We start from the raw sequence: 20865 nt of genomic DNA on the forward strand, positions 1-20865 counted from the left end.
GATTTGAACTCATGACCTTCCGAAGAGCAGTCAGTGCTCTTCCCCACTGAGCCATCTCACCAGCCCAGCAGCCAGTGCTCTTAACTGCTAAGCCCACTGGAAACATTTTTAAGAGGCAAATTAGCGGGGCAGTGGTGGTGCATGCCTTTAATCCCAGCACTTGGGAGGCAGAGGCCAGCCTGGTCTACAGAGTGAGTTCCAGTACAGCCAGGGCTACACAGAGAAACCCTGTCCTGAAAAACCAAAAAAAAAAAAAAAAAAAAAAAAGGCAAATTAGGGACTGAGGCTGAAGTTGGGTAGGTTGAGGGCTTCCCTGGGATTACTTGTCTGCAATCCTTGAGCTTGGGAGGTAGAGGCAGGAGGGCCAAGAGTTAAAGATCATCCTATATTCGATTCATGCTTATCCAGGGGTGAAGGGCGTTGGGGTAGAGAGAGCACAGATCTGCAGGAGCCACAGAGAGACAACCTTTCTCAAAAAGCAGAACAATAGAAAAAGGGAACAAATTAAACATATTATAATATACGCATATTATAAAGCTGTGGATGCCATTTTCCCAGTCTGAAGGAGATTGAGATATTGTTTACTTTAAAATTTGTTTATTCTTAGGTATGCATGCCACATGTGGGGGGCCCCAAGAAGCCAGAGAGGGTGTTGGATCCCTTGGAACTGGTGTCTCAGGTGGTCATGAACTACTGGACATCGGTGCTGGGAACTGAAATTGGTCCTCTGTAAAAGCTGAAGTGCTCTTAGCCACCAAGCTCTCTCCAGCCCACTCCTTTTTTTTTTTTTTTTTAGTGATTCATTTTTATTTATGTGTGTCTATGTATATGCTGTATGCAGGTAGTGCCCATGGACATGAGAAGAGGGTGTCATATCCCCTGGGACTGGAGTTACAGTCAGTTATGAGCCCCTGGTATAGGTATTGGGAACTGAACACTGGTCCTCTAAAAGAGCATTAAGTGTTCTTAATTGCCATCTCCCCAATCCCTACTTCATCTTTTGGGATTTTTTTTTTTTTGAGACAAGTTCTCACAGGGAGCTCACACTCTGTAGGCCTTGAACTCAGAGAAAGTCACCAGCCTCTGTCTCCCAAATGCTGGGATTAAAGGCATGTGCCACTACACCTGGCTCTTTCATCTTTCTTAAAAGCAACGTCAGTATGAAATTCTTCAAGGACTCACTAAGTCTCATTCACAGTTGAATATATTTCAAAAGGAACTTAAGTACATTTTTCTCATGAACTAGACAGAGAGCACCTAAGAGACTTAAAGCCAATTAACCAAATTATAATGAGGGAAGAATTGTCCAAAAAAACCTACATTTTGCTCCTTGGTTACTACCAAGGAAATAGACCTCTTCTTGACTCATTTCCAGGAAAGATGGAAAACTAACTGTACCCAGAAAGGTCAAACCCAGGAAGGAGAGTAACAACACAAAATGTAGCAAAAACAAAAACAAAGCATGGGGTACTATGTTAAATTCATACATTCAAGCACTTGGGAGGCAGAGGCAGGAGGAGCTCTGAGTTAAAGGCCAGCCTGGTCTACAGAGCAAGTTCCAGGACAGCCAGGGCTACACAGAGAAACCCTGTCTCAAAAACAAACAAAAATCAGATTCAAACTGTAGCTTGAAGCACCAACAACAGATTCACAAGAAGATGCATGTCCACAATCCTGTTGGGAAGTCAAGTGGAAGCTTATGTCATGAAGCTAAAATTCACGTCATTGCAGAGGATGATCATACTCAAAAGGATATGTTGTCCTGGAAAGACAGCTCCTGGAGAAGTACATGTGTATACATGCATGCATGCATGAGTTGGGGGGAAGGGGGGCTGGGACTCCACGCTGGTAGAGAAGCATTCTACCACTGAGCTACATCATACAACCCACCAGTGAGCACTGGATCCTGAGTAAGTGACCTAAGAGGACTTGTCTGGCTTTCACTGTTAATCCTATGACATGCTCAGAAAGAAAACTAAGTTACTTTCACAAAGCAAAAAAGGATTCCCTGAATACCAGGACAGTGGACCACACCTCCTTTGTTCTGGACTCCTGACAATACTCTCACTCCCGGTAATGAAGTCCTGAGCTGGAAGTCTGTGAATGTCTTTGTTTACACATCAAAATTAAAAGTTGCCCAGCCTCAACTCCAGCAGCTTAGACCAGGAGGGGAAAGCTGTTAACTCTTAGAGTGTTTTAGCGCTTTGGAAGAAAGCTAAGGAAGTGGTGGCTGCACCTGCTGCATCAGGGGGAAGCCTCCTTGGAGGGGAATAAAAGTCCCAACAGGCAATCACTCAGGCAAACACTTCTGCCTCCAGATACTGAGCCTGAATAAGGCTGGATAAGGACAGATGTCAGTGATCTCTGCCCTACAGAGCCCTTCCAGAAGCAGCCTCATTGAACACACAATAAAAGATGAGCTTTCACTCTCTGAAAGTACTCCCACCTAAATGTGGCCAGCCTGCCATTATAGTGAACCCAGGTTCTGAGACAGGAGGGTACATTTTGAACTCTTTCTCTCCCCTCTCCCTTCTCTCCTTTCCCCTCCCCCCTTCTCTCCCCATTTTCTCTCCCCTCTCTCTACTGGTATCAAACTTTCAATGTTCATGCCTCGGCTTCCCAAATGGGAATTTAAATTTAATTCAGCTCCCCTCCCCACTCCCAATTTGGCATATATTATAGATTAGAAATCACTTTTAAACAAATAAACAAAAATCCAGGCAGTGGTGGTACATGCCTTTAATTCCAACATGGTGACAGACACATCTCTGTGACTTCAAGGACAGTCTGGTCTACCTAGAAAAAAAAAAAACCCTGTCTCAAAACAAAACAAAACAAAACAAGCAAAAAGTAAGTCCCTTTAGTAATATCTCCTATTTTCTGCCTGAGTCCCTATAAGCAAATCCAAGTCCTCTGTATAAACCCTGGGCCTGAGCTACTGGTGGTTCAGTGGTTACTGAGCATCCACTCCTCTTCCAGCACCCACAAAACAGCTAACAAGCTACAGTTCCAAATGCCCCCTTCTGGTCTCTTAGGACACTGCATGCAAGTAATGCACAGACATACATGCAGGCAAAACCCCCCGCACACATAAAATAATCTTTAAAAACAAAACTCTGCGGACTGCTGGCAACTCAAAAGGCACCCAAAGTACGGCATGTTCTAACAGTGCTGGACTGCTGCCTGGCAGTCTTCCCTCTTGCTTCTTACCTCCACAGTAAACAGGAATGTGTGTTCAACTCGCCTACAGACACAGCCACTACCCATCCTTGAGCAGGCGGCTATACAGCAAACAACTACTCACACTGAAATGGGGCTTTTAGTCCTGTCACACAGGAAGCACTGCCGAGGATTTTAGATAGCTTTCAAGTTCTTTCTACCTCTTGTTCAAAGTCCCTGTGTCATTACTAATGATTTGGGGTCTTGCACATGCTAGGCAAGCACTCTACCACTGATAAACACCTCAAAGGCTATCTAGTTGCCCTATGTCCTTCTTATTGAGGAAACAAAGATGGTAATCTGTCCTTTAGCCTAAACTCTAACACTTTTCTTTTCATATTTTGAGAAAAGGTCTCATTTAGTCCAAACTGGCCTCAGACTTGCTAGTAGCCAAGGTAGCCTTGAACTCCTAGTCTGCTTGCTTCCACCTCCGAGGTTCTGGTATTTCCAGCAAACTGGCAACATTTGAATGACTTTCTGGCCAGACTCAGTGGTGCAAGCCTTGAGGCAGAGGGAGGTGAATCTCTGAGTTTGAGGCCAGCTTGATCTACAGAGTTCTAGGACAGCTAGAGCTACACAGGGAGATAGGTCTCACTATGCATCACCCCTGGAAATCAGTATATAGACCAAACTGGCCTTGAACTCATGATGTACCTGCTCCTGCCTCCAGCGTTCTGGGTTTAAAGGCATGCACCACTACATTCAGCACATTTTTCTTGGAAACAGAAATCAGCAATAGAGAAATTTGTAGTAGATATTTGAAGAAATCATCCTTTTTGGGTAGGGTCTTGTTGGGGTTGGTCTGGTGCTGCTATGTATTTTAAACATGTTAAAATGTTTGAGTATGTAAAAATCTTTACCCCGGAATCTAGTTGCCCAATAGTAGTGAATTTTCATGTATGCCAGCTTTTGTTCCCCAAGTTAACTGGCCAATAAAAGGCCTGTGATTGGGCAGTAGAAAGAGGAAGTTGAGACTTGCTGGGAGGGAGAAGGGATCTCTGGGAAGAAAGAGATCACCAGGAGATGGGGGAGGAAATAGATGTGACTATGGCTGAAATGGGGGGAAGGGGAGCCACTGCTCTTTTGTTTCTAAAGGGGTGGCAGAGTTGGCTGTGCAACTGGCGAGGTTGCAGATGGAGAGGAAGCACTTCAGAAACAAGGAACACTGGGGAAGAGAACAAAAAGGCTCAATCCCAGGGACTGAGCATGAGAGCAAGAGTTTCACACAGAAAAAATGAAGGAAAACCTGTGCTGAAAGGGCAGTCAGGTCAGAGGAAAGCTGAAAATGCAGAAAGACATTCTGATAAAAACACCCATTCATAAGAAAGGGTCAATCTCAAACCAACTGTGTTGCCAGGGTTAGAGGAAGGGTAGCCCAGGGTTATGAGATCATCAATTTTCTAAGTAGTCATACGGCATGTGCCTGCTAATGTTATGGAACAAGGTTATGACAAGATAGGATGGCATCCTGTTGAAATGATAGATCTAAGGCATTTAAAGAGGTTATGGATTCATATGGGATGCAAAACAAATCCTAAATAACTGAGCTAATAAAAAAAATTATTTCCCAAGATTGAAAGGAATTGGTAACAGCTATACTAGACATTGGTCTGCAGTTGCGATGATTGACACGGTGGAGGGGAAAAATCATGAATATTGAACAGCAAAATAAAGCAAGCACAATGAATATAGTAAAAGATCAGTTGCTAGGTGAAGGCTTGGAAAGTAGGTGGTGATAGAGACTGTAGAATGATGTACGTGCCTGGCCCCTTAAAGGATCCCCCATGGCTAGTCAATTGACTCTGAAAATACTTACCTGTTAGAACTGCTTAACCCTTTAGTATTGGTTTCCTCTTGGTCTTGTGAGAACAGGAGAGGACAGGAGAGGACAGCAAAGGCTGGCAGAAGAGGAGTAGGGTTCAGGACACACTGTAGTAGGACTGGAGAGAAAGTAGAAAAGTAGGTTGAAAGAGAAGGGTCAGAGAAGACAGGTGATGCAGGAAGAAAGACTGAGTAGGGCTAGAGAGGAGATTGATCCAGAGAAGATATTGTTAGTAGACAGGAGCAGACCATTGAAGGCACAGGCCCATGGACAAATGCATAAAGATATAAATACCATTGATATCAAATGATATTTATATTCTTTATAAGCATCATTTAATGGTATTTATATTCACATGTACCATGCCAATCTAATAGGTCAAGCTACAGCTAGAGGTCTCTTGATGCTTTAATTGTGGAAGATGTGGACATCTGAAGCAAAGTTCTAAGCAAGGGATCTCTAAAGGCAATGGTTTTTCTAAACATGAGAAAGGCCTAGATTTCCAGGGGTATGCAGGTGATACAGCAAGGGCTGCCCCTGGACAAATGAGTATTGGACCATGAGAGAGATCCAGGGTGACTTTTTGCCATTGGAAAACAAAATGGTAGGGCCTAAATCAAGGCCCTGGAGCAAAAAGTATGAGCTGTTTGCCTCTTATCAGCCAAAGAATAACAAGCAGGCAGAAAAACCTCAACTAAGTATTGAAAATCTAATGCATGCTACTGCATAGTGCTGCCTTAAACTTGGCCAGAGATAAACATCTCACACTATTCCCAAACTTCACTGTTATAAAGTATCTACTTGAGTTTGTAGTCATTGCTCTCAGAGACAGTAGGAATAGTCTTCAGAAGCAGTTGACTTCCCAAGAATTCACTGTGTATTTCAAAGGAGAAATTAAAATAATGGCTTATGTAAAAAGAAAAATGCAATTTAACACAGGTGATAGGATTGCTCACCTGTTAATGTTTCCTTATATCAAAGGCAAAGCCAATCCAGTAAAAAGATCAGGGGCATTTGAAAGTACTGGAAAATGTGTTCTGGCAAACAGGTAATAATCAGAGGCCAAAATTAAAGTTGCAAGTAAATGACATTGAAGTAGATCTTGTGTATACAGTAGCTCATGTAACAATCCTTTATTAAATGCTATTTTTCTAGGGGATTATTACACCTCTTTTTACTCCTTAGTATCTATTGGTAGTTTCTACCTCACTTATGCCCATACATTCTCAAGTAAACAACACAAAGACACTATAATTTATTAATAAGTTGTAGGCATTTTCTGGGCACATTGAGCTATTCTAATCCTTCCACTTGTTAAAACCCACACAAATGCTGGTCACTTGCCAACCTGGTGTCTCCCAGGCTGCTTCTGCTACATTGGCCTGTCCTCAGGACTCACTTCTCTTGGCCACAGGCTTCTGACGGTCTATCCCACATAATGGTGACTCTTACCTCTGACTTCTCTCTCAAGAGCTCATACTCAACTCTTCAGTTCCTTTCTGCCCAGTTACAAGCCCCAGTAATTTACTGACCAATCGGGGATTATCAGGGAACATTATTTACAGTACATAGGTTAATACAGTGCTCCAATGTCAGGTTACATTCTGGATAAGGGCTCAGAATTCAGTTTCTGAATACAGAGTACGCAAAACCCCAACAATCATTTCACACACACACACACAAAAAAAATCTTTGCACTCAGAATGGCCACTTCAAAAGGTTTATACCCAGTTTCTAGGAATTGGGAAGTTATCTCAGATAAAACAAATTGTGTGAAGGGTTAAATGTGCAGGGCCAGAAAGCCAAATAGGAAAGTTAGGGCCTTACATGACTGACATGGCCATAAATGGGAATGAGATTTATTACAGCAGTGAGAAATGGAACTCAGATTAATATCCCCTTAATATCAGAGACAATTCCTAAAATAATGGATCAAATGGAAGATGCTTCTGGGGAAGATGCTGAAAAATATCAAGAACCACAAACCCTGTCTCAAAAAACAAACAAACAAACAAACAAAACAAAACAAAACCACAGACTACACAGGTTATCCAAAACCAGACACTACATAGATGGAGTTTCCAAATTTGTAACGTTTGTTTTGGGGTGGGGGGGTGGGAATATGGGAAGGAGGCACTGCTGTTTATGCCAACATCTCTACCCTTCTACCCTTATAATGGCTAAGCCTGTATGGGTAGAACAATGGCCCTCCTGCCATGCAGGAGGAACTGCAACGGGCAAGTGAGCTTCCTGGAAAGGCACAGCCCCAGGGGCATTATCTCTGGATGGCTTCTTGCTGCTGCTGCACCTCCTCATGTTTGTCATTGCTGTATTCCTCATATATCTGGCATGGTATGGATGGGCATGGGGAGACCCTCACTGCCTATAGTCTGGTATGATTGCTTCTTGGGAGAATTTTATATGAATTACTAACTTTATGGAATTCGTGATTTAAATAATTTTAAGAAGTTGGATAATTGATAGAAAGTTTAAGGAAATGGTTTAAGTCGTTTTGCCAAAAAGATTCAATAAACTTAGAATTAAGAGTAGAATGTGGGGGCTGGTGAGATGGCTCAGCGGGGAAGAGCACCGACTGTTCTTCGGAAGGTCATGAGTTCAAATCCCAGCAACCACATGGTGGCTCACAACCACCCATAATGAGATCTGACGCCCTTGTCTGGTGTGTCTGAAGACAGCTACAGTGTACTTACGTATAATAAATAAATAAATCTTTAAAAAAAAAAAAAAGAGTAGAATGTGCCCCTCCCTTGTAGGATGGTGAGGGCTACATAGGTTGGAACAGGAGTACAGTGAGCTTTCATGCATTACAAGCACATAATTGGGAGAAAAAAAACAGCCTTGGGACAAGTTAATGATCACAGAAGGCATTTCATTCTAGTTTGGATCTGAGTTCCTGGATCTTGTGATCTAGGGATGTGATCAGATTTTGGTGGGTGCACGAAGTACAGAAGGATGTGAACAAAGAATAAGTAGAGTTTAATAGGGCCGGGCGTGGTAGTGCACGCCTTTAATCCCAGCACTTGGGAGGCAGAGGCAGGTGGATTTCTGAGTTTGAGGCAAACCTGGTCTACAGAGTGAGCTCCAAGACAGCCAGGGCTATACAGCCAGGGCTATACAGAGAAACCCTGTCTCAAAAAACCAAAAAGAATAGAGAACAGATAATTAGCCAGCTTTAGAGCAAGACCACAAAAATAAGACCTAGGTTACCTGGTTCTTGGCAAATACAAACTGTCAGCTACACACAGGAAAAACTTCCTTCTATAAACTTGGCTTAAACCTTGTTAATCCATGACAAAAGATTATTGCTTTGGGTTTATGAACTTGTGGAGAGAAACATAGATGGGAAATGTTTAGCTATGTATGAGTTTCAAAAGAAAAATATATAATCAATCCTACTATAATTTCCTTTGTATAATGATTTTGTTTTAGAAGAAAATGTTTTTGTAAAGATTGTTTTCTAGAGAATATATAACTTGGGGCTATGAGGCAATCCTTTTTATTAAAGAGAGAATTATCTTAGATGATACCAAAGGACTAAGAGAAAAAATAAAGTTGCTGGAGCTTGCTCAGTGAAACTTTGCTCAATCCATCAAATATATGTATTTGTACGTACGTGTACATGTGTGCATACATATGTGTGTGTGTGTATCAAGTTGTTGGAACTTTGCTCTCTCCAGCCAATGTGAGTATGTATATATATGTATATAAAGTGGTTGGAGGGGCTGGAGAGATGGCTCAGTGTTTAAGTGCACTGACTGCTCTTCCAGAGGTCCTGAGTTCAATTCCCAGCACCCACATAGTGGCTCACAACCATCTCTAATGGGATCTGATGCTGTTTCCTGGTGTGTCTGAAGACAGGCTACAGTGTACTCACATACATACAATAAATACATCTATAAAAAAAATAAAATAAAGTGGTTGGTTGCTTCATACACACACACACACAGAGGGCAGGGGGAGAGGGAGAAAGAGAATGTGTGTTCGTTCTGTCACCCTTTTCACAAGCCCCAGAGAACCAAGCTTTGTTCCTTCAGAGAAGTCTGCTGAGTGGCCAGCACGAACTCCACCCCACCTCAGTTTACCCTGGATCTCAAAGCTGGCCTTTGGCAGCCCTTAACTAAGGAAGTTACAGGCTTACCAGGTCCTTGGCAGCACAAGAAAGTGAAGAAATTGGCCAATTATTAATAGGAAATGTGTTAGAAACCTCAAATTATCATAAAAAAAAAAAACACCATGTTAACAAACAGTAAAGGTTTAAAGAAAACAATTTCTGGGGGCTGGAGAGATGGCTTAGCAGTTAAGAGCACTGAAGCTCTTCCAAAGGTCCTGAGTTCAAATCCCAGCAATCACATGGTGACTCACAACCATCTGTAATGAGATCTGATGCCCTCTTCTGGTGCGTCTGAAGACAGCTACAGTGTACCTATTTAAAAATAAATAAAATCTTTAAAAGAAAAAAAAAAAGAAAGAAAAAGAAAACAATTTCTAGCACCTGGCAACACACTGAGGAAATGATAAGAAAATATCCTACTTGTTCTCTGAATAACCAAACCCCATTACTTGTTGGAAGAAACCCTAGGGATACCAAAAGAAATAAAATCTGGCAGATTGTTTTATTTGCAGAATTTAAAAAACTAAAGTTTGTACATCATACCATATACATACTCAGGGTTTCAAATGGGCAACTGCTTTGAATTCTGAAAGAGCTGATTCTGCAATTACACATTTACTGGAAGTAATGGCTATTGTGGAGATACCTGCAGGAATTAAGACTGACAATACCTCACATATGTTTCCAGTAAGATGAAACAATTCTTTACATACTATAATATAAAGTACATTATAGGTCTACCACAAAATTCTACAGAACAAGCAGTTGTAATAAGATCTAACTGTACCTTAAAAGAAATGCTTATAAAACAAAAGAGAAAGAATAAAGATCCAGGGATAGATTAAACAGTACTTTGTTAGCTTTAAGTTTTCTGAGAGTTAGTAAGAAAGGAATAATAGCAGCTGAGAGACACTGGGTTATAGAAAAAACTGTGGCATTAAATCAGCCTATATACTAAAAGGATGAGGAAACATCAGAATGGAAGTCAGTGAAGGTTTTGCATTGGGGACACAAATTTGTTTATATTTTCACAGGAAACAAAAAGCTGTGAATTGAGTAGGAGAGATCTTCTGAAGACCTTGGCCACTGACCCAAAAAAGAACAAAGGAGGAGAGCCTGCCTTGCCTTCCCCTGCCAGTTAGAGAAGCCTGGACAAGAAACATCCAGCACTAACCACTGACAGGCAAATAAGCAGGACTTTGGTCTCCTGTGATACAGAGCCATTCACAGTGCAGAGCAACAACAGGCCTATGAGCAGGACTTAAGACACATCTTGCATGCCCAAGTTGGGGCTGCAAGCCAAAAGTTCATAGAATTGGGGGCAGAGGTTTAGAGACTTTAGTGAGAAACTCCAGAACACAAGATGCTAGAAGACGACAGTTCAGGTGTATAAAAGGTTCAAGAAGCTGCATCCACAGAGAAGCATTGCTGTTAGGTTTTTAACTCAGTTGTGCATATGCTCCTGAGGGATCAACAGAAAGATCAGATCAGACACCTGAGAACTCTGGAAAAGACATCGGAAAGAATGGAGAAGCAACTCCAAAATTGAATAATTAGTAGCTAAAACAAATGGAGGAAATATATGATTTATTCTGTGTGCCTGGCCCTTTAAAGGATCCCCAACTAGTCAACTGACTCTCTGGGAATGCTTACCTGTTAGAACTGCTTGACCCTATGACCTTTAGTGTTGGTTTCCTCTTGTACTTCTGGGAACAGGAAAGATCATAAAAAGCCAGCAAAGGCTGGGAAGAAGTCCAGGAGACACTGTAGTAGGATTAGAGAGAGAGAAGAGGAGGAGGATGGCAGAGAAGGGCCAGAGAAGACAGGTGATGCAGAAGAGAGAAGACTGAGTAGGGCTAGCAAGGAGAATGAGCCAGAGAAGCTGATCCTAGCCAGAGTAGATAGGAGAAAGAAGAAACCACACACATCCCATGCAAAGTAGCAAAAATAAATAAAAGCTACATTAGACCATTAAAGACATGGGCGGTGCCTGGGGATGAATAATAAGGGATATTACTCATACTGGTTCTAGTGTGTACCATGTTGACAGACCAAGCTGTAGCTAGAAGTCTCCAATATCAAAATGTCCTGTGCTTCAATTGTGGGAAATATGGTCATTTGCAAAGAGACTGTGACCAAACCAAAAGCCTCAGATCTCAAAATGGCCAGTCCATTAACTTTGAGAAATACAGTACTTTGCACTGGAAAAATGAGCAAGCAGTTTCTAGGGGGCGATGGTTTTCTTAAATCTCAAGTATAAAGGCTGCCTAGGATTCCCAGATCCAGAAGAGATCTTCAAGGTAATTTCTTACAGTTGGGAAATGGCCTTAGGGGTCTGGCTTAAGGCTCTGCAGCAAAGATCACAAGCCATTTCAGTCAAGGAGCAACAAGAAGACCAAAAACTACACTTGGCACTAGATGTTTACTGAGCAATACTGTAGGCAGTGCTGCTCTACAAAAGGCCACCGGCAAACCTCTTACTCGCCTGAAAAACTCACCCAACAGGAACAGTGGGGAGGATCTTGGGAAGGAGCCGTTTGACCTCCCAAAGATTCATTGTGCATCCAGGAATTATGATCAAATTTTACAGGAGAAGTTAAAATTACGGCCTATGTGAAAAGAGATGCAATTTAACACAGGTGACAGGATTTTTCAGCTGTTAAGTTCCCCTGCGTCAAAGGCAAAGCCATTCCAATAGAATTCTGGGAACTTTTCAGAAGGTATATAAATGCTGGGGCACCAAGAGGCAGGGTGGTGGTTGCTGGTCATTAGAGGAAGATGGAGCACGGTCGCGGACTGTTAGTAGCCACAGCCAAAACAAAACCAAAGAAAGATTAAATTCAGGAGCCTCCTTGTTTCTCTCCTATCTAGTATTGGGGGGAAAGCGGAGGGGAGGATAAAGAGTGGAGGGAAAAAGAAGAACCCACAAAGTAGCAAAGACCAGCTGTAGCATGTCACCATGCCTGGCTTCATCAGCTTTAACTGCCACTGTCAAGGCTCAGGAGTACTTCTGTAGAAAGAACAGTATTTCTGTTTTGTTTTGTAAGACAGGGTGTTACTGGCTGGCTGGAGTTACCACAGAGAAGGGAGCTTCAGTTGGGGAAGTGCCTCCCTGAGATCCAGCTGTGGGGCATTTTCTCAATTAGTGATCAAGGGGGGGAGGGCCCCTTGTGGGTGGTGCCATCCCTAAGCTGGAAGTCTTGGGTTCTAAAAGAGAGCAGGCTGAGCAAGCCAGAGCAAGCAAGCCAGTAAGGAACATCCCTCCATGGCCTCTGCATCAGCTCCTGCTTCCTGACCTGCTTGAGTTCCAGTCCTGACTTCCTTTGGTGATAAACAGCAATGTGGAAGTGTAAGCTGAATAAACCCTTTCCTCCCCAACTTGCTTCTTGGTCATGATGTTTGTGCAGGAATAGAAACCCTGACTAAGACACAAGGTTTCTCTGTGTATCCCTGGCTGTCCTGGAACTCAATTCTATTGAGCAAGCTAGACTAGCACTCAGAGATCCATTGTCCTCTGCCTTCCAAGTATTGGGACTAAAAGTATACACCACCACACCTGGCTCTGTTCTTGTTCAAGTTGGAGTCTCTGTTTCCTAAGCTGTTCCTGAGTTCCTGGGCACAAACAATTCTTTTACCTTTTAAAAGTGAAGTTCCAGGGGCTTATGGCTTCTCAGTACAGGCATGTGTGTGCATGTACATCCTTCATTGATTAGACGGGAGAGATCAATCCCAGGGACTCGTGCAGGCTAGGCCACGACTGGCCACTGAACTACATCCCAAGCCAACAAAACAAGCTTTCAAAAATCAAGTTCTATCCATTGGATATAGTGGCAGAGGCCTGGAACCCTAGCATTTGTGAGGCAGAGGCAGGAGGATTGATTAAAGTCTGGGACAGCCTGTTTTACATAAGCAAGTTCCACATCAGCCAGGGAATAGAGATGCTGTTTCAATAATAATAATATAAAATAAATTATTAAGTAACTCTGCTGTAGACAAAGGGCTCTGGAACACTGTCAGACCAGACCCAAGAAGCAATAAATGGATAGGGTGGGAAGGAGCTGTTTAGGACACTGTTAGACTACAGACAGACCGGTCATAAAGCACCCACAGGGAGAGTAGTGGGAGGAAGGCTGTAAACGGGACAGGAGGACAAGTCTTGGCTTATGACTGTGAGCACAGAGCTTCTGTGAAAGAATGACCTTTGAGAGACAGATGTCTCAGATTTCTTGGGAGAAGCGGCTCCTCCAAACTGATGGAGCAGAGACAGTGGAGGCCAACTGTTGGAAGGCTCTGTGCTCCTATAGACTCAAGAGAACAAAAGCTTCTTAGGTTTGTAAACTTGCACTCATACAGTTCTCAAAACAGAATTCAGTGCATTCTTCAGTCCTGTGGAACCAGCACTATTAAACAGGAAGGTACTGCATGCCATCATTCCCACAGCACTGCGAGAGCAGGGTCTGAGGAGATGAGAACGTGCTGCGGCCGCTGAGCACGCACCTCAGGAGCGGAGGAGGAGCTTACTGAGTATTGCATCATAGTAAGGACAGAACACCATCTTGTTATAGTTGACCAGGCGCACAAATTTCACAGCAACTTCTTCCAGCTCTTTCTGAATGGGACCCAATCCCCCAGGCACTGTAGGCAAGAGCTTCTGATGGCCAGAGGCAAGGTATGTCTCCAAGAAGGTCAAAATTCGGGACTCTGTGGCAAAAGAGAAGAGTAATCAGGGTTGTCTCTTCAGGGTGACTTTATAAATGGATGACTAGGGTTCAGTTGAGTGAGTCATCACTTTCTCAGGGAAGTCTTTCCTGGTCACCCCCTGATCAGATCTACAGAACTTTGCACTTCTGAAGGAAAGAACACATACATATATGCACACAAGGAGTCTGCTCCTAAAAGGATCAGGCCACCGAGGCCAACACTGGCCACTGCCACAGGGCACACATGCACAAAGAAAGCAAACCAAAGCAAGAGCAAGTTCAAAAGTGGGGGTGGGGCTGGAGACATGGCTCAGCCTTAAGAACGCTGGACTGCGTGTGGGGACACATACACACACACACACACACTCACACACACACATAAATGCCTTTCATCCCAGCAGAGACAGATGTATCTATCTCAGCCAAGACCTACATAGAGACCTTGTCTCAATAAATACATAAAATCTTAGAAAGAAAATGTTCAAAAAAGTAAAGTGGGTCGAATATGCAGTTCTGTGGTGAAGTGCATGACCCTGGACTTAATTTCCAGAACTTAAAATATTAGAAGGAAAGAAGGAAAAGAAAGGAGGGATGGGAGGAAGATGAATCTTGTCCTGCTAACTTCTACTGTCTGTCATGACTGAGCACAGGCTTCCTTCTTTTATGCTCATGATGGGAGACCACAAAAGCCATCTGTGGTCTTGTTCTACTTAAGAGAAGCAATTTTAGTTGATATCTTTCAGCCCACTCGGACTTTTCAAATTGCCTTACCTCTTGTACCCAGAGTACCTTTCAAGTACAAACAAAAGAACCCAAAACACAACCACATTGACAGCTGAGCCCCACACTTCTCCATCCCTGAGGGATCTGGTTCTCTTGAAGTTCCTAGAGCTGGGAGCTCCCCAGAATCAGAGGTCTGTGTCATTCCCACCCAGGACAGCTGTTTGTAACTATGACAAAGCCAGGCAGTGGTGTTGCACACACTCAGGAGGCAGAGGCAGGAAGATCTCTTAAGTTTGAGGCCAGCCTGGTCTACAGAGTTCCAGGACAGCCAGGGCTACACACAAAACCCCATCTTGAAAACCAAACAAGACAAGGAGACAAGCAGGAAGGCAGAGGCTTCGCGCTGCTCAGAGGCCTTCCTGGGGCAGAGAAGTGCTGATCCGAAGCCGCCGCCTCAGAGACGCAAGGTTAAGCTGTGGCTAATGCAGAGCTGGGATAAAGCCAGCTTTGAAAAACTGTCTTAATTTTTTAAAACTCCACAGTATTCATTTTGTATAAAATTATTTAGTAACAAGGACCTGAGTCAAGGTCTGTGATACTCGAGTCAGAACCTTTGAGATAATGATGGGCTCTGGTCCTTGCCTATTCTTCTGGGCAGCCTCGCCACACTGGTGAGGCTCTAACCCTCTCCTAAGCTAGCTGCACTCAAAACCCACTTGCACTCCATCAAAGTCTCTGGAGTGCTTTGCTGCTGTTGTCACTAGCTGGTTTAAGGCAGGGTCTCACTATGGGTCTCTGGCTGGCCTGGAACTTACTGTGCAGACCAGGCTGGTCTTGAACTCACAGAGCTCCTCCTGCCTCTGTCTCCTGACTGCTGGTTAAAGGACGATGCTACGTGCCCAGCTTTGTTTTCTTTTGAGGGTCTGTCCTCCAGCCCTCTGTCCTAGTCATTGCATTTTTATTGTTGTTTACACAAGCTAAAGTCATCTTGCTTCCCAAGTGCTGGGATTAAAGGTGTGTTTACCACACCCAGCCACTTTCTTGAAAAATTGTTGATATGGGATACCCCAGCTAACCTGAGTGGTGCCACCCTGGAAGGTGATCTTATGTATATAAGAAAGTAAGCTGAGCAAGCCATGGAGAGAAATCCAATAAGCAGAATTCTTCCATGGCTTCTGCTCCAGTTCATGCCTCAAATTCCTCAGTGATAGTATGACCTGACAATTCTAAGATAAAACAAACCCCCTTCCTCTTCAAGCTGCTTTTGGCCATATTTCACCACAGCAATAGGAAGTAAATAAGACACCCTCTGAGAGAATGTCCCCTAAACATACCCATGATCCTGCGAATGGGGTCGTCAGGACTGGCGAGAGCCTGAATCTGGCCCTTGAGCACAGTCTCCTTACTGATGGAGAACGGGGAGGATCCACACAGGGAGAGGCAGCTGCTCACCTCCAGGCACACTTTCTCCCCAATGGAAGTCAAGGCGTCCTCCAGGTGGAAGGAACTAGAACAGAGAGGGGAAGAGGGAGCGAGGGGAACAAAGGATGCACCCCTGGCCCTGTCTTGACAAGGATGACAGCACCCAGTGTGGGGGGCCTGTGGCTCCCGTCCCTACTCCGTCACCTCCTAGGCTGTGCATTCCTCCCTTCCTTTCTTTTTTTTTTTTTTGGTTTTGTTTGTTTGTTTGTTTTTTGAGACAGGTTTTCTCTGTATAGCCCTCCCAAGTGCCGGGATTAAAGGTGTGCGCCATCACTGCCCGGCTGTGCATTCCTTTCTTATCATACCAAAGTGGTTGCTGTCTGTTGTAGACAGGGTCTCACAGAACCCAGGCTAGTCTAGAACTAGTACTTTACAGCTGAGGAAAACTTTGAACTTCTGATGCTCGTGCCTCTACTTCCCAAGCTTAGAGCTGAGAGCTACCACGTCAGGTATTACAGTGCTCTGAGCGTGTTAGGCACATACATGGTAGGCATGCACTCTGCCAACAGAGCTGCACCCCCAAGCCTCAAAGCACAAAGCTCATGCCTACACAAGGAATAAGCTTAGAGCTGACTTCTAACAACCATCCAAGACCTCCAGAGGAAGACACAGAAACCAGAAATTTAGTAACTGTGAAGCCCTATTTATTGAATACTCTTTTTGTATCTTGATTTTTTTTTTTTTTTACCATGCTGGAGATCAAGCCCAAAACCTCATACATAGTAAGCACTTTGCCAACTGAGGCATATCCCCAACCCTCTACTGATGTTTTGTTTTGTTTTGAGACAGAAGAGACCCAAGGCTAGCTGTGAATTTCTGTTTTACCTTCCAGGTGCTAGAGTGACTGGCTGGCCTGGGGCCAAGGTCTACGTTTCCCTAAGGTCATGGTTTTTACTGCTATTTGGTAGTGAGAGCAACTCAGCGGGTACAAGTCAGTGGGGTGATTTGTTAGTAAATAAGATTAAGTTAGAAAACAGGTTGAACATAGGGTAAGTTCTACCTCGAGAGGTGTCTACTTCAGTTCTATTTGTGTTAGAACGGTCACAGCCAAATTGCTTATTGTGGGCTCTGAGCGCAGACCTTTGAAAACTACGATCCTAGAGCCTTGTTAAATCTACAGTTCCCTGTAACTTGCACATGATAGCCATAAATAAACTTCAAGTAGACAAAGTCTTCTCTAATCTCCTAGTGGCCTTACACTGGGAAACTCCCACTGAACACTACAAGTCCACCTACTGCAGGGCCCCAGCCACTTACGGCAGATGCATGTCCGTTAGCAGAATCTTCACCATCATCTTGAGCTTCTCGGCAAAGTCGGCATGCCCAGAAACTCCAGGTGCAGCGGTACTGAATGTGACCAGCAGCACAGCTCCCAGGATGGCCAGCTGCTCCAGCTGGAGCTGGAGCTCTTGAAAACGAGACTGGTCCATCAAAACTGTCTGCAATGAACACACATGGCACTGCTGAGCAGAAATTCAAGCTGGCCAGCAGAGGGCAGTAGAGCCACACCTCTGCCTGCTCTGTGGTGCCCTTTCAGATTTCCTGGACATCAGAGCTATAGACTTCATTAGCTGAGGCAGGTCTGGCAATAAAGGCAGGATTCTACCCCTTCACAGGGCCAGCCTGAGATACAAAGCAAGACCGTCTCAGAACAAACAAAGGCAATAACCACCTCGGGTATGTCAATACAGAGAACAGTCAGAAGTGACAAGCTAAGCAGAACTCATAACTACATAAAAGCCACCTGAAAGTGGACTGCCTCTCACGTTAAAGAACACAGGCCTTCCCTACGAGACACACTCGTGTTAAAGAATCCAGGTCCTCCCCTACCAGAGACTATAGAGGAGATGAAGGAAGAGCAGCAAGAAGGTCAAAAAGATGTTGATTCAATTCAGGTTTTGGTCATTTTCTTTGGGGGTAGGTAGGCTTGGGAACAGGATCTCACCATATAGCTGTGGCTGTCCTGGAGCTCTCTCTGTAGACTACGCTGGCCACAAACTCAGAGATCCACCTACCTCTGCCTTCAGAGCGCTGGGGTTAAAAGTGCACACCACCACGCCTGGCCCAGATCTGAGTTTTCATAGGTTAATCAAACAAGCTTTAAAAACCTCTTTGCTGGGGCCTGGAGAGAAGACTCCGCAGTTAAGGTATTGACTGCTCTTCTAGAGGTCCTGAGTTCAATTCCCAGCAACCACATGAAGGTCATAACCATCTCTAATGGGATCTGATGCCCTCTACTGATGTGTCTGAAAAGAGTGATAGTGTACTCACATACATAAAATAAATAAAACAAAAGAAAGAAAGAAAGAAAGAAAGAAAGAAAGAAAGAAAGGAAGGAAGGAAGAAAGAAAGAGAGAGGAACGAACTTGCTTTGCAGAGAAGCTAATAGAGATGTGGTCTATGTTTGTAATCCTGAAACATTGAGGCAGGAGATCAACCAGAGTTTGAGACTGGGCTACAGTGTTGAAAACAATAACCAGAAAATGGAGTCAGAGCCCAGACTTCTTAGGAGGTAAAACCTCTCTGAAGACTGAGGTCCTTCTTCATTAACAGCTTTCATTTATATCACTGCTCACAAAGGCATGATGTCACTTAGCGTTGGCAGGACTTGACTTCAGGATGCAGAAGATTGCCAACAACAGACGTGCAGTCCCAGTAAAAACTGCCATCTTCCCAATTGTAAGAGAAGAGTCAGGTTGGAGTCAAGAACTTTCCTCCAGCTCTTACACCACTACCAAGAGTCATGCCTTCCAACAAGCCAACACCACCTGTAGGTCCCCTTTAGTACCAACAGGGATCTCAGGCAAGAAGGGATGCTTACAGCTCTTGAAAGGAAACACAGAGACCATGACGAAGACATTTACAGTAGCTGCAGGTTTAAAGCTGGAAAAAAAAGAGTACTCAAAGAAGATAGAGGAAACCACACATGAGATCAGTTTCTGCCAGAGCAGTGGGGAACCCCTCATTAGTCATCCTCTTGAATGGTTCCTGCAGCTAGACCTGCTTATAATAATGCTCACTGTGGAAGTGGCAGAAGTTTCTGGATATCAAGCTGTGAAGCAAAACTAGTTTGTTTGTTTGTTTTTATGATTTTTCAAGACAGGGTTTCTCTATGTAGCCCTGGCTGTCCTGGAATTTGCTCTGTAGACCAGGCTGGCCTTGAACTCAGAGATTAAAGGTATGCAACACCCATACAAACCTTTTTTTTTTTAATCCCAACAAATTGAATAAAAACAGAAATTTCAACCCAGGATACAATCTATAGAATTGAAGTCAAATGTCCACACAGTATGCGGCCACAGTCACAGCTGGGAAGGAAATGAGGTGTGTCCACACAGTAGGAGACTGACATGATGAGTCTAGAAGACATAAACAGGCCAGGCACAAAAGGATAAATGTGGCATGATTCCATATACACAAAGCACCTGGACATGCTGGGCCTGTTATCACAGCATTTGGAAGGCTGAGATTGGAAGTTCAAGGCCAATCTGGGCCACAGCAGACCCCGTTAGAAAAGGCCAGAACACACAGAAAGATAAAAACTAAACTAGAGTTATTAAATGTGTAGACTTGCAGTAAAATGGTAGTTGTCAAGAGCCATGAGGGGTCGGGAATTACTGTCTTAGTCACTGTTGCATTGCTGTGAAGACACACCGCGACCAAGGCAACTCTCATAAAAGAAAGCACTTAACTGGCGCTGCCTTACACTTCTGGAGAGTTAGTCTACATCATCATGGCAGGGAGCAGAGACAGGCAATTGTGCTGGAGAAGTAGCTAAAGAAAATGGCTTGGCATGAACTTCTGAAACCTCAAAAATCAGTAGTTAAGAGAACTGGCTTCTCTTGCAGAGGACCCAGGATCAATTCCAAGCACCCACATGGTGGTTCATAACCTCTTATAACTTCAGCTCCAAGGGATCTGATGCCTTCTTCTGGCCTCTGTGGTCAAAGAACTCACATGTACAAATCCACACAGACATACACACATAATTACAAAACAATAAAAATAAATCTTTGTTGCGGATAGCCCTGTTGCTGTTTGTATTGTGATGCTAATTCAGCTTCTCCAAGAGGAGCTGCCTGGAAGGAGGAGTGAATCACATACTCAAGACTTCACGTGAGCCTTCTAATGAATAAAGAAACCAATCACTGGGAGAGTAGGGAGGACTTCCAACTTCCTGGTTGGAAGAGGAGAGTGGAAGAGGCAGGAGAGAGGTATGAGCTTTTGGATGGGGACAGCAGACGGACAAGATATAGCCACAAATGGTCCCCCAGTTTAGATGGCAAATCCACCAGGATTTACCACCGAAGGATTTAGATTTAATATGGCTTACAAGATTAGGACTCTAGTTGTTGTACCCATCGATTGAGTGACCGTTAATTCTGAAGTAAGTTTGTGTGGTGTTTTCCTTCACTTAGAGATTCAATTGGGTTCCAGAGAGAAAGGTACAGTGGTAAAGCATGGGTTTCAAGAAGAAGTGCATCCCAAAAGGCTGTGGGAATTCTGAAGGATGGGGTTGGCGTGGTAAGGACCCAGCAGTGGGAACTTAGCGAGCTAAGTGGAGAGAGATTTCAGAGCTCTGAGTCAGGGAGTCTCCACCAGATGAGAACAGACCAGCCATCAGCACAGCGTGGATTTTTTTTTTTTTTAATATTTCCTGCAACAAATCTTTTACATTTTTATTTATTTATTTTTACTTCATGTGCATTGGTGTTTTGTCTGCATGTCTGTGTGTCTAAGAGTGTAAGAGTCTCTGGAACTGCAGTTACAGACAGTTGTGAGCTGCC

The 20865-nt window shown here is 43.8% G+C and overlaps 1 protein-coding gene across 3 annotated transcripts in view; it reads right to left on the minus strand.

The window, feature by feature from the left end:
• Positions 1–580: 580 nt before the first annotated feature.
• Positions 581–20865, minus strand: part of Tcp11l1 (t-complex 11 like 1) — a 41735-nt gene continuing 21450 nt past the window's right edge. The window contains exons 7-10 of one of the 3 annotated variants that reach the window (XM_031371219.1): positions 17336–17517; positions 15931–16103; positions 13671–13874; positions 581–2796 (exon numbers count right to left, since the gene is read on the minus strand). In XM_031371219.1, coding sequence (XP_031227079.1) covers positions 13672–13874; positions 15931–16103; positions 17336–17517 — 558 coding nt within the window. In that variant the 3' untranslated portion in view covers positions 581–2796; position 13671. Of the gene's footprint in view, positions 2797–13544; positions 13875–15930; positions 16104–17335; positions 17518–20865 lie in introns of those variants that run through there. The other 2 variants (XR_004118734.1, XM_031371218.1) reach the window with 2 other exon arrangements.

The sequence above is a fragment of the Mastomys coucha genome, unplaced genomic scaffold (assembly GCF_008632895.1).
Source record: "Mastomys coucha isolate ucsf_1 unplaced genomic scaffold, UCSF_Mcou_1 pScaffold15, whole genome shotgun sequence".
Lineage (NCBI taxonomy): Eukaryota > Metazoa > Chordata > Mammalia > Rodentia > Muridae > Mastomys > Mastomys coucha.